The following is a 12,443-nucleotide window of genomic DNA, read 5'->3' as shown; positions in this document are numbered from 1 at the left end:
TCTGGAGGTCCGGATTCGATTCCCTATAGCGAATATATGGGCAATGTAGAAAAAATAAAACCTAAAATATTACTGGTTTAAAAATTATATTTCGTATAACAAATATAATTAATCTTAGAGTCAATAAATCAACAGAGTATTCGCGGCGAAGCGATACAAACATTTATTATTTTTATATTAGACGACATTTGTGAGAAGTTCGAATTGTCCTACGCTGTACTCAAAATCATTTAATACTATGAAATGTTTTTGTCATACCAAAGACCTTATTTTAACACATTATGTTTCAATTCACACGTTATAATAATTGGGCAGTTTCCTAGGTCAAAGATAAAAGTAATTACGCAATTCTGATTACCAAATAAAGACAGATCCCAATTTCTTTTTGCTATTTACATATTTTTCTATGACGTCACAGTGTGCTATTTTATACAAATTCCATAGTAATTTTGTGTTATGACGTTTAGTAAAAAGTAACTGATTTGACTGGTTGGAAACTACCCTGTTACTAGTTTCTATTAAACATGATAAAAAATCATGGCTTCCTAAATAGTCCATATACATGGCTTTGTAAAATATTTCAAGTGTAATCGTGTGGATTATTCTCGCCGCTATCACTGCTACTCTCATACATATACCCGCCGTAGTCAACTTTCCTTTTGCGTGCGGGACGTCAGTGGGCTTCGACCACCTCGTGGGGGAACCACTGTGAGGCTTCTAGCGCGTCCCACAGTGACAATTCTGGCTCCAGAAACTCCTGGTTCAAGGCATCCACGTCTATAGACTTCTTGTGTTCTGGAAATATATAACAGATTATTTTTAGAGTTTATTTGCGGGACTGTTCTTTTTTGACATGACTTATTGTAGATTTGCCACAGACGGCATTAACTACTTGGCCGGGCAAATGGAGAGCGCTGAGGGTTGTCACCCGGATGCTGAACTGAGAGCATAGAGTAAAAGGGACGCTCCGCCCCGTACGTATACGAACTCTCGCATCAAGTTTAATTTACATCTTTAGTCTATTTAAGTCGTAAGGCATTAAGGAGTTAACGAGCGCGCGCGGCTTCTGTCTCCCTCACACTCGCATAATAAAGCGGTAAGAACAAGATTTTTGTATTGAGTGTCTGATGGTTTGCGCTGCGAGTAAAGAAAATAGAATGCGTCCAATTGCTTATCATTCTAAATGTTGACTAAGAGATAATGTCCTCTGGAACATGATAGACGTATCAATTGTTTGTTAGCAGCCCTTCTCCCTGCCTGTACTCATTAAAACAGTAGACTGTGCGTGGTGCATGTTCTACCATACTCCTTCTTCTTCTTCTATCGTGTGGGTTGTGAGGTGGATTACCAACCTCATCAACCCTGGTTTCAGAATTACTATTGAGCCGCCAAAGTCGCCTGACATGCCTCATGTAACGACCACGTACTTACATCAGTAAATAGTAACCGGGACCAACGGCTTAACGTGCCTTCCGAAGCACGGATCATCTTACTTTCGGACACCAGGTGATCAGCATGTAATGTCCTAACCAAACTAGGGATCATAAAGTGATTTTTGTGATATGTCCCCACCGGGATTCGAACCCAGGACCTCCGGATCGTGAGCTCAACGCTCAACCACTGGACCGCGGAGGCCGTTACCATCGTCGACTGTCTTAGAGCGACATTTCGTCAATTATGACATGACTTACAATTCAAACAAAAAATATAATTATTACTGAACTGTGTTTTAAGTTTACGCGGTTATTATCATAATTAAAGCACATAATAACGGGTTCTTACCGCGTTTAAATGGGGATATGAGACTCCCGATATTTCGACACTGTTGCAAGTGCCATGATCACGGGATGACTGATGAGATTGGAGTGGAGTAGGTAGATCCATAATTTTCTACGGGCATCATGGCACTTGCAACAGTGTCGAAATATCGGGAGTCTCATATCCCCATTTAAACGCGGTAAGAACCCGTTACTATGTGCTTTAAATACTGAACTGTGGTCGTTATTTGCAGGACCATTTACCATCATGTGATATTGTATGTCTCTACAAACACCTATAAATGGATACCTATTTTTTCCAGTATTAGGTCAGAGACATACAGGCGTTGCTTGATGGCAAATGGTTGTGGTTGCCATCACATATAAATACCCAAGTCTGTATCGCTGCAGTCCTGTTTTCCACTAGCCACCTTATTAATGTAAGAAAGATAAAATTATACTGAAGTAGAAAGTCTAGAAAGCATCCTGCAATAAAGACTAGAATCATATTTTACAATAGGTGTAATACTTATAAATGTAGGAATAAAAAGTAATAATAATATTATAGATACAGATATTAGACTGAAATTATAATATAAATATGTAGAATCAATACACACATTCAAACTCACCAAATCCTGGTCACTATGAAGAAGCATGTTAGATACCCCTCTAAAGACACATTGCGAGATTGAAAATGGTTGCTTTCGTCCTTGAACCTAAATTGCTATTGAAAGTGCTTGAAGGGCTATTAAAAACAAACACATATCTAAACTATGCATACAATAGCCAACTTACCAACGAGCGCGAGATCATCGCTTTGCGCTTTGACGGCGGCGGTTTGCGCGGGGTCGACCGGCGCCGGCGCAGGCGTCGCGGCGGCCTGGTCGCCCTGCCCATAGTAGCCAGACCACGCTGAGTAATTTTGCCAATAGGCTGACGGATCATAATATTGGTTGTACTCCTATAATCACAACTGCTCGTCAATAACACTATACTTTTCTAGTGACAAGCAGGCTATCTTGACGATGCGATGATGTAGCTAACTATACAGTCTAGCGAAGCTTTACAAAGTCTTTTACTGCACGAGCAATGCATCACAATTGTGTTTAGACACTTCTAATTATGAGCACGGAACTTTCTTCAGCCAATTCGATGAGCTAGCAAGCGAAAACATAGCTAATGGTTTATCATACTCAAGTCAATATTATGTTTAGACATCGAAAGCCTTTGGCTTCTGTTATCAAAAGCTGTCTATTTGTTGGAAGTTACATTTAAAAGCAGCAAAAACACTTAGCGAACACTGAATGCTGGTGTGGAACTGATAAAATAAAAAATTACATTGAAAACTGGTACCTATTAATTCCCTATCACTAATCATTCAACTTTTAAATGTAACTGTAACTTTTTCATATTTGTAACTGAAAACTATTTATGAAATATATTGATTCATAATTTTTTAATTTATAATAAGAATGTTGCAAATTTTGCATTAACAAATATATTAGGATCAAAAATATTGGGTATTATCAAACACTGACCTAAATTATGATACAAATGTATTTTGCTCAGCTGGTTCTATAAAACCCATTATTATGAGAAGTGATTTCAGTATTCTATAGTTTTTATGCAACTTTAGCATGCTTTTAGCATAGTATACACATTAGATACTTTTTTACTCTAACCTACACCTATCAAATAACCTTTATAATTTAAACTCTGTCATTACCAGTCAAAACAGTTATAAATAATGTAATACATTTGCATACCGTCCCATTGCTGTATGGAGCCCCAGTGCCTGCAGCAGCAGCTCCTGCTGCGCCTTGCGCTGCCTGAACACCCTTTGGCTTTGGAACAGCTGTACATATCTTAAGGGGCTTAGTACCCAGGCCTGTGTACCCATTCATTGCATATAGAGCATTACGCTGTTCCTCTTCGTTGCCAAATCTTACAAAACCATAGCCTTTTGTATAACCAGAGCTGTCCAGAATAACTGAAACACAGTTTTACTAAGTTACTATTCAAGAATTAACATTTATAAGCAAAAGTATCCCTGGTTCATACTGATCAATTATTTACATTCGAAAAGAGCAAGATAATGACTACATTATCTTATTATTACTTCCACAGGTTACTACTAAGTAACCTGTGGAAGTAACATGCAAATATGATTTATAAATTATATGAACACTATAAATAAATACAATAAATCATTCAGTTAAGCAAATAAAGTACCTTTTGCAGTCTTAATAGAATTATACTTGGATGCGAAAATTCTGTACAGTGAATAGTCATCTACGTCTGGACTTAAATCTCCGACCCATACAGAGAACTCTCTCTCCTGCTGCATGTTAGCTCGAGCCTCTCTTGATGCTGTGTTTAGTCTGAATCGTACCACTGGGAATGTGCCTGGGATGGGTTTGCCGTTCAATTTATGCATAGAGTCTATTGCTTCTTCGTCAGTCTGGAATTTGAAAATGATTACTATCATAACGGAGGCTTTTAAAATAACACAATCTGTAATTCGATCTGTTCGGACTTCTAGGGCAAAATCAAAATAGCAAATACAATTATTGTATGTACGGGGCTCACCTGAAAATGTACAAAGGCATATCCAGCAGGCTCTCCGGTGAATTTGTTCCGCATCACCTTCACTGCAAGTGGCCGCTGCCCCAAGCGGTGGAATGCTGCCATTATGAAGCTTTCCGTCATATTTGGCTCCAACTGAAAGTTGACACAAAAAATGGCAAAATGGTTAGGTTGACGGGGTGATACGTAAGACATGCCACTGACTTAGATCCACATTATAGGCTTTATAAACACGTAAGATACTGGAAAAAGCATGAAAGTTGGTTCTGGATATAAAAAATCAAAACATATTCATGTTACGACGATAAGTAATCGGGTAAAGAGAAGTAAACTCCTTGTACAAATGGCTATTGGCTTGGACGATAAAATAATACAGTATCATACTTACACTGCCCATCCATAGTTGGCATTGCATAGCCATTTTGATAGCAATAGTTTATTATTTTATTGTTATAATATTAAACATAAAATAAGCCAAAACACAACACACGCTCAACTCAACAACTTCAATTCTTTTCGCTCAATTTTCGCTTTCGTTTGATTTGTTCATTTCGTTCATTCATTCTTTTATATTTATTTTTATAAATTAAATGTTGCGGCAAAAATATTTTAACTCATACAACCGCATGCTACCGTAGCATGCTACGGAATGGAATTCATACAGTTTTTGTAAAATACTGTTTCTTTTTTCTTTTCACACCAATCACACATTTAAAGATCAGTCGGGCACTAAGTAATAACTAACTAGGCAGCATAGTCATTTGATCTTAATCTTCAGTAGATAAAAAGAACCAAACAGACAATAGTGATGTGCAGAAAATCATTCACTCTTTAATCAATTTAAAGGGAGTGAATAAATACACTGAAAACATCGACTTTTTTATGTTGCACGTTGTTGTTGTTATATTTTAAGAACGTAGCGATAAAATACCAAAATGCATATGTCATTTTCATTGACTGACGCAGCAAGCAGACGAGCAAGTTAATTGTGATTAAAATTGTGATTTAGTTTTATATTTTTACTTGTACAACGAGTGTTACAAATTTAAAATTGGAAATCAAGTAAGGCTACAAAGTTATTGTATTTGAATTCAATTATTTTGTGTTTATATCGAGAATCGATGTAATCAGGTCACTAGTGTATTTTATCTTTAAAATGTCTCGTCTTGACAACGTCGATGCTTTGGAAAAGCAATTAGCAGATTTACAAATGTCCAAGCATTTGAATTCAACCGGTCGTATTAAGAAGATACCACCAGCCGTACCGCCTAAAAAGAAGGCTCAGCCGCAAGTTCCTCATAGTGCTATGGTCAATACGGTTCGCGAACCCTCATATTCAGCCAAAATAACTCCAGTATTCAACAATAATCCTCCAGCATACAATTACACTCATTCTAACCATATACACCCAAGTCAAGACTATGCAAACGTGAGTCATTTGCATGCATCTATCCCAAGCCATTCTATGAAACAAATTCAAAAGACGCCAACTATAACTTATAATTCAACATACAGTAATATACCATCATACTGCATTCCCGAGGACAACTTACCACCGCCACCACCCCCGCCGCCTCCGTCTACACTTCATATTGCAAAAGCTTTTGACCCCAATCACAATAATGAAGAATATTTGCCGCCGCCTTCGCCTGTAAGTTCGAATTATAGTGAGTTAGCCCGAGCCACAGCCAACCTGAATTACAATCAAGATAGACCTCCATATCCTCATATCTATCAAAATGAATTTCCAGAATATGGAACATCACAAGCTTCAACATATGAATCGCTCTACGAGCCTATTAATCCACGCCCACACAGTAATATGTCAACTCACACTAACAATTCTCTCCACAACTATGCCAACAATTTGCAAGCTTCTGGTAAATCACCACTACCTAAAGAAGAGGAAGTTGATGCTCTAACTAATCTTCTAGTTCAGTCCATATCTGACAGTCAAGATTTAGACGTGTTTGGAATTTGTATCAAATGCAACGAAAAAGTTGTGGGAGAAAGCTCAGGATGTACAGCAATGGGAAACATGTACCATGTTAAGTGTTTCTGCTGTCATCGTTGTAACGCGAATTTACAAGGCAAACCCTTCTATGCCGTTGAAGGACAACCGTACTGTGAAGCTGATTACTATGAAACTCTTGAAAAATGCTCAGTGTGCGATGAACCAATACTGGACCGAATTTTACGAGCTACTGGCAAACCATATCACCCTGCATGCTTCACTTGTGTTGCATGTGGTATAAGCCTGGATGGCATACCTTTTACAGTTGATGCCATGAATCAAATTCACTGTATTGAAGATTTTCACAAAAAATTTGCTCCTCGATGCTGCGTTTGTAATCTACCTATAATGCCAGAAGAAGGAGAAGAAGAAACTGTCAGAGTAGTTGCTTTAGATCGAAGTTTTCATGTCAAATGCTACCGCTGTGAAGATTGTGGCATGCTGTTATCTTCAGAAGCAGAAGGTCGAGGATGTTACCCTCTTGATGATCATATTCTTTGTAAGACTTGTAATGGACACCGTATCCGCATGCTTACAAATGTTATGACTACAGACCTTTAAACTACGAGCTTATCAGTAATAATAATAATTAACTTATCTACCCTATGTATTTTCTTGATTCATTATATTTTAAACATAGTTTTTCTTTAGTGAGAAAAGACCGGACGTGCCCGTATAACATAATTATATTAGTTAAAAACAAAAACTGAAATTTTATAATTGGTATTGAAATAACATTTAATTGGTGTATTTGTTTTTTCATGTTATTTATTTATTTTGACGGGACAATTAATTGTAGATAAAAAAATATAACTAAATCGAGACTGATGAAATGCAGCATTTTATCATTTTTTTGTTATAGCGATGTGATATATAAACATAAGATTTATTTATTTGATGCATTCTGAATGCTTAAATTATGCCTTATACCTATAGCATTAGCCGTAAGTAATAATAACTTGGAATTCGCCATATATAAATTATTGTAGTAGTTTTAAGTATTATATATTGTTATAAAAATATATTTTATTTAATAAAAAAATATTTTTTTATTTATAAAGATAAAAGTGACGTGGGCACAGAATAAAATAAAACATAATAAAAGCAAAATTTTATTTATTTATACTATTACGTTCATATCGCCAAAAAACTTAAGAGCTAATTGATACTGGCTGAATAAAGGCACAATATACATCACAGATTATGACATGAGACATCTCCAAATACAATCTTGAACTTATAAAATAATGTTCATTAAAATTAATAGGATATAAGTACTTAAAAGATGGCTTGATATTGTCTTTTTAAAAAGCTGTAAAACTATAATATACAAAAATGCAAATTAGGTAGGAAACCATTTTTGAATATTTTGGAAAAAAATCTAATCACAATATAAAAAATAGTGACTACTCTGGTGATGAGATCCATTATGCAGTGACTTCGTAACTTAAACTACACTACACAGGTTAATTATTCAAATACATTTTTTTTTTTCATTATAGTCGTAAGACTGTACTATGTTCTTTTAAAATCCAAACACCATTTATTAACTATTATATCTGTAAATCTCTCGACTATGGCGACGACGAGTGAGGAACAAAATCCAGCAATATTCGATATATAGCAATATATATATAAATGCACTGAAAGTTATCACCTACACTTTATACCTTAATTTCGTATTAAATTTTGGTGGGCTTAAGACTTGCTTCATAAAAATACTTCGTTTCTCTTTTATGTTTTTAGAAAGTGAAGAATCACAGGTTGGTGAAAATTCACAATTCTTATTAATTTTATAGGGTGATATGTTAGTATCTGGCGGGCGAGGCACTACGTCCGAATCATTTTTTGTTTCAAAATCATTTTTCAGTTTTAGTAAATTAGCATCAGTCTGATTTAGTATACTGTCAGTGCTACAGTGAAATAAAATTTCTTCATCAGAATGTAAATTTGTTTTCGGTTCAAACCTTTCTCTGAGAAGGGAAAATTTTCGCCTTGGTCTATTCTTAGTTGTTTTTTTTATATTCGTCACTTTAGAGGATGGCGTGTTTACCATGGTAGCAGCTGTATCTTTCTGAATAAGAGATTGTAATGACGATGTTATTCGACTTGCTGAAAGATCCTCAGTTGAACTGAATGGCAAAGAGTTCTCGGAAACTAATTGCCATAAAAAATCGATGTCTTTGTTAGATAAATCTTGCAAATGATGTTCTGACCTATGGTGATTATTCTTTTTCAGTTGAGCCCGTCCAGCACTGTTGTTTGATTTAAGACGTCTTCTGGTATTCTTACTGCTGCTTAGGATACTTTCAGCGTTATCTAAATCTAAAGGACCAGAAGAATCTAAGAAATTCATTTCATTCTTACTTGGAGCAAATTTTGAACTATGGACATTCAAAATGTTTTCTTTTTCCGGCAATGACTCCATAATGTTGCTGGAATCAAACTTAGATGGCTCCTTCCAAAGAGCGCGTTTCAAGTTGCATTCCATTTTTACAGAGGCGTTAAACTGAGGAGAATCCCACATACGCGTCCTATGATACAAATTTCTTGGAGAGTTTGTAACCGTTGCTTTTCTTATTTCATCGATAGTTGCAACAAGTGAACTTTCCGAATTCAGTCTTTTTTTGTTTGCTGGGTCTATGTCGCCTAAATCATCTAATTCCTCCATAATGGGTTCTAATTGGCTGGGATCTTTGCCAGTATCGATCATGCAGGGTTTGGCTAGAAAAGTTTCATCGTTTGAATGGCAACTTGATGTATTCACATAATCTTCATGATTGCTCTTATCGAATTTGATAAAAACATTCGAATATGTAGGAGCTTTCTTAGGAAAAGGAGGGGCAGACAATATTGCACTTTTCAAATCTTGAGATACACAGCTACTTACTTCCGTACTAGCTGAAGTTAAAGTGTCACGTCTTCTATCCCTTACAACACTTCCATCGTGGAGCCAATTCTCTATGTCACAATATCCATTCCAAGATCTTAATCCCCACGCTTCTCTTGCAATGTTAACAGCGCAAATATTTTCATAATCATGGACAGACAAAATTTCAGTAGGAGTGTCTAAATCACGTTTTGATGTTAGTGATCCGGCATGTCCACTCCTCTTGTTTTTGTCTTTTTTGGCGTACATTTCTTTAAGTATATCCAAAGCAATTCTTTGAATATTTTCGATATCTGCGTCTTGATTTCCAACTTTAATGTTTTTTAATGCACTTAAGCACAACTTTTGCACTATGTTTTCATTGAAAGTGTTAATATCGGAACTATTAATATCACTAAAACTTAAATCTAAATCCATGTCAATGGAATCGGATGAAGTTTTCTTATTGGACCCATCAGTATCATGACTTATTTCAGAACTGCGGTCAGTTTTTAGAGATTTACTGAATGCTTCGTTGATCACATTACATGCTTCGAGGCTCAAGGTATTAAAGTCTTCCCGTAATTCATCTGAAGAACATATTCCACGCCTTTTCTGAATATTCATGTTATTTGAAGTAATTTTGTCGATGGAACTTTCCAATGTTTCTAATGAAGATAGCTTTAAATTTAATTCCGTGGGCGAACATATAGTAATTTTCTTGTTAGGTTTTGGTGGTATAGCTAAAGATTGAGGCGTATTTTCTACAGTATATAATTCTATGCTCGACGCGTCCATGCTTAAATTTCCTACTGGCGCAGATGTGAATGTTGGAGACCCTGATCTAGCAATTAAATGATCCAACAAAAACTTCTTGTCAGTAGTTTCATTTTCATTTTGTTTTACACTTTCAGAGTTTCCACTTCTGAAAAAAGACAGCAAAAGATAAATTTGAAATCTCTGTAAAATAATTTACGTAGATAGTTAGTTCCATTACTATTTAAATAATAAGGGAATTAAACTTTACCTGGAACTTATTTCAACTACTTCATCTTTGTGCGTACTCTTGAAAGACCTAACATGCTTTAAACCGTTGTTCTTATTCTGCGATATTTTCTCTGTAACTTTGTTATTCAATTCAACATCTTCATGATCTGCTTTCCATGGAATCGGTCCTTTCGAGTGGAAATATCTATAATACAGGAGCATTGAACACATGCCTGTAAAAATATGTAAATATAATTAGTATTGTTTAAATAACAATAAAAACAAGCGAACTGAAAACTTAACTTACCAAGTAAAGTCCCAGCAATTATACACACTGTAGCCGCTATGGACCAAGATTTTCGTTGACGTTCTAGGTCAGAAATTAGGACATATAAAAATAAACTTCCAAAATTTTGTGTCACCATTAATGTATAAAACATCAACAAGCGATATCGTGTGTGGCCTTCTCGGAGATTTATGTAACAAAAACAGTACACAAATCCCATAACAACATTATATAAAGTTTCTTCTAATTTGTTTGGACAAAATGTTGTGTTTTGTATTATAATCCAAAAGGTCATTGCAGTCCAATGTAACCCTAAAACAAATTTTTAATTAGTCTTAAAATTATTATTTAAACATAAGATTTCTTCTCAACATAGACTTTCTGTAAACAAATGAATAGTCATACCTAAGGGCAGCAATGTCCAAATGCCAAAAATTACAGTGAATAACAGGATTCCTGACATTCTTGCGACTAACATTCCAAAATGCCATGTTAGTCGAAGTAAATATGAGATCCATTGAAAACTATCATTAGAAAACGCCATAATACTGTATATGTAACACGCACATCCCCAAAGTACAGAAGCATTCGCCGCTGTTAACGCAAAAACTGAAAATAAAGACATATTTAAGTATTATTTAATTTTTATACATTATAAAAATAATTCGTGTTTTTAATTTACCTTTTGTATAATAGTTTTCTTCTAATATTAGTATAGCATAGGTCTGTAAAATGATTTGTGGTATAGTCCCCGTGAAAATATATAAAAAATGCAACAAACTCAAGTCATTTCGTTGAGTTATTAACTTCTGTGTTTTCACTGCTTCCAAATTTTGACAGGCAAATACTTTTCTTAGGAATAGTACGTATCTAAAATAAATAAAAAAACATAAACGGAACAGTAAGCGTAATATACATCAATAAGCGTAATGTTATATATTTGACATACCTTTCTAATAAACCAAAAAGGCACCCATGAGTAATCCAATGTCTTAATCTATTTTTCTTATCAATAATAAACCATCTCATAGAGAAAACATTGATTAAAATATTAGGAGTAAGAATGAAAACAAGGGTAGCTAATGCCCAATACACGTAGCCGTGTTTACAATATTCAGCAAAAACCAGTATATCTGAAAATAAAGGCCAACACAATTATTTCCCATGAAATTTAAGTTTATATCATTCAATAAAGTTATTCACTTTAAAATATAAATATAACGTATGAATGTTCCTGTGTCCGTTACTTTGCATTACTATATACATACTGGCTGAACAAGCCCTAATAAAAAAAAAAACAAGGTAGAACAAGTAGATACGCACCTGTGGTCAAATCAGCAAGAATTGTTATTAATGATACAAACACACACAAAACATTGAATATACAAAAGTTTTCATCTTGACTGATCACAGTAGTATTCTTTTCCTTATTGAACTGACTTGATAGTCTACAAGCTTCAGCCATTGTCAAAACCATTCATAAAAACGCTGCATCGCAAAATAAAACAATGATCGGCCTTTCCGGACCCTGAGAACAGATGATAGTTGTAGTTCAAACTAGACAAGTTGAGAATATGTACCGTGCTCTAGACGTGTGAAGACAAAACAAGCCGTCAGAACTAGCCCTATCAACAAAAAACCAACCAATAGAAAGCCTAGATTCGAGCGATAGCTGTAAGCGAAGCGTAGGCGCAGGAAATTCATTCCGTTCATTTCATTCACAGATAAAATATATCTCGGGTCTGATTTGAAGTAAGAAAAGATGCACGAGAGTAAATCGATGTCATAATCGATTTACTAAATATAAAAAAAATCTCAATGGATTGAGATCCTCCACTTTTTTGAAATCGGTTATAAAACTTTGTAGGAATACTATTTTACTTAAAAATTAATAAAGTAATTTGTAACATTTTCTTTATACCTTCGGGTCAAAGACCCTCA

At 35.1% G+C, this 12,443-nt stretch overlaps 3 protein-coding genes across 3 annotated transcripts; 1 reads left to right on the top strand and 2 right to left on the bottom strand.

The window, feature by feature from the left end:
* Positions 1–69: 69 nt before the first annotated feature.
* On the bottom strand, positions 70–4,895 carry LOC126374691 (tRNA selenocysteine 1-associated protein 1). Its single transcript, XM_050021409.1, has 6 exons — positions 4,735–4,895; positions 4,350–4,481; positions 3,993–4,221; positions 3,527–3,750; positions 2,556–2,721; positions 70–795 (listed from the first exon to the last, which is right to left on the bottom strand). Exons 1-6 carry the CDS (start codon positions 4,765–4,767, stop codon positions 674–676), a joined length of 906 nt encoding a protein of 301 aa, XP_049877366.1. The 5' UTR covers positions 4,768–4,895; the 3' UTR covers positions 70–673.
* A 381-nt stretch (positions 4,896–5,276) lies between these two features.
* Positions 5,277–7,343, top strand: LOC126374680 (lipoma-preferred partner homolog). The gene has a single exon (XM_050021395.1). The coding sequence runs from the start codon at positions 5,503–5,505 to the stop codon at positions 6,919–6,921; it is 1,419 nt and encodes a 472-aa protein (XP_049877352.1). The 5' UTR covers positions 5,277–5,502; the 3' UTR covers positions 6,922–7,343.
* A 117-nt stretch (positions 7,344–7,460) lies between these two features.
* Positions 7,461–12,175, bottom strand: LOC126374663 (uncharacterized). The gene is made up of 7 exons (XM_050021364.1): positions 11,826–12,175; positions 11,452–11,635; positions 11,185–11,372; positions 10,908–11,111; positions 10,524–10,814; positions 10,257–10,449; positions 7,461–10,154 (listed from the first exon to the last, which is right to left on the bottom strand). The coding sequence occupies exons 1-7, from the start codon at positions 11,977–11,979 to the stop codon at positions 8,018–8,020; spliced, it is 3,351 nt and encodes a 1,116-aa protein (XP_049877321.1). The 5' UTR covers positions 11,980–12,175; the 3' UTR covers positions 7,461–8,017.
* Between the last annotated feature and the right edge of the window lie 268 nt (positions 12,176–12,443).

Source organism: Pectinophora gossypiella, chromosome 17, assembly GCF_024362695.1.
Source record: "Pectinophora gossypiella chromosome 17, ilPecGoss1.1, whole genome shotgun sequence".
Classification (NCBI taxonomy): Eukaryota; Metazoa; Arthropoda; class Insecta; order Lepidoptera; family Gelechiidae; genus Pectinophora; species Pectinophora gossypiella.
This window is presented reverse-complemented; position numbering and strand designations above follow the sequence as displayed.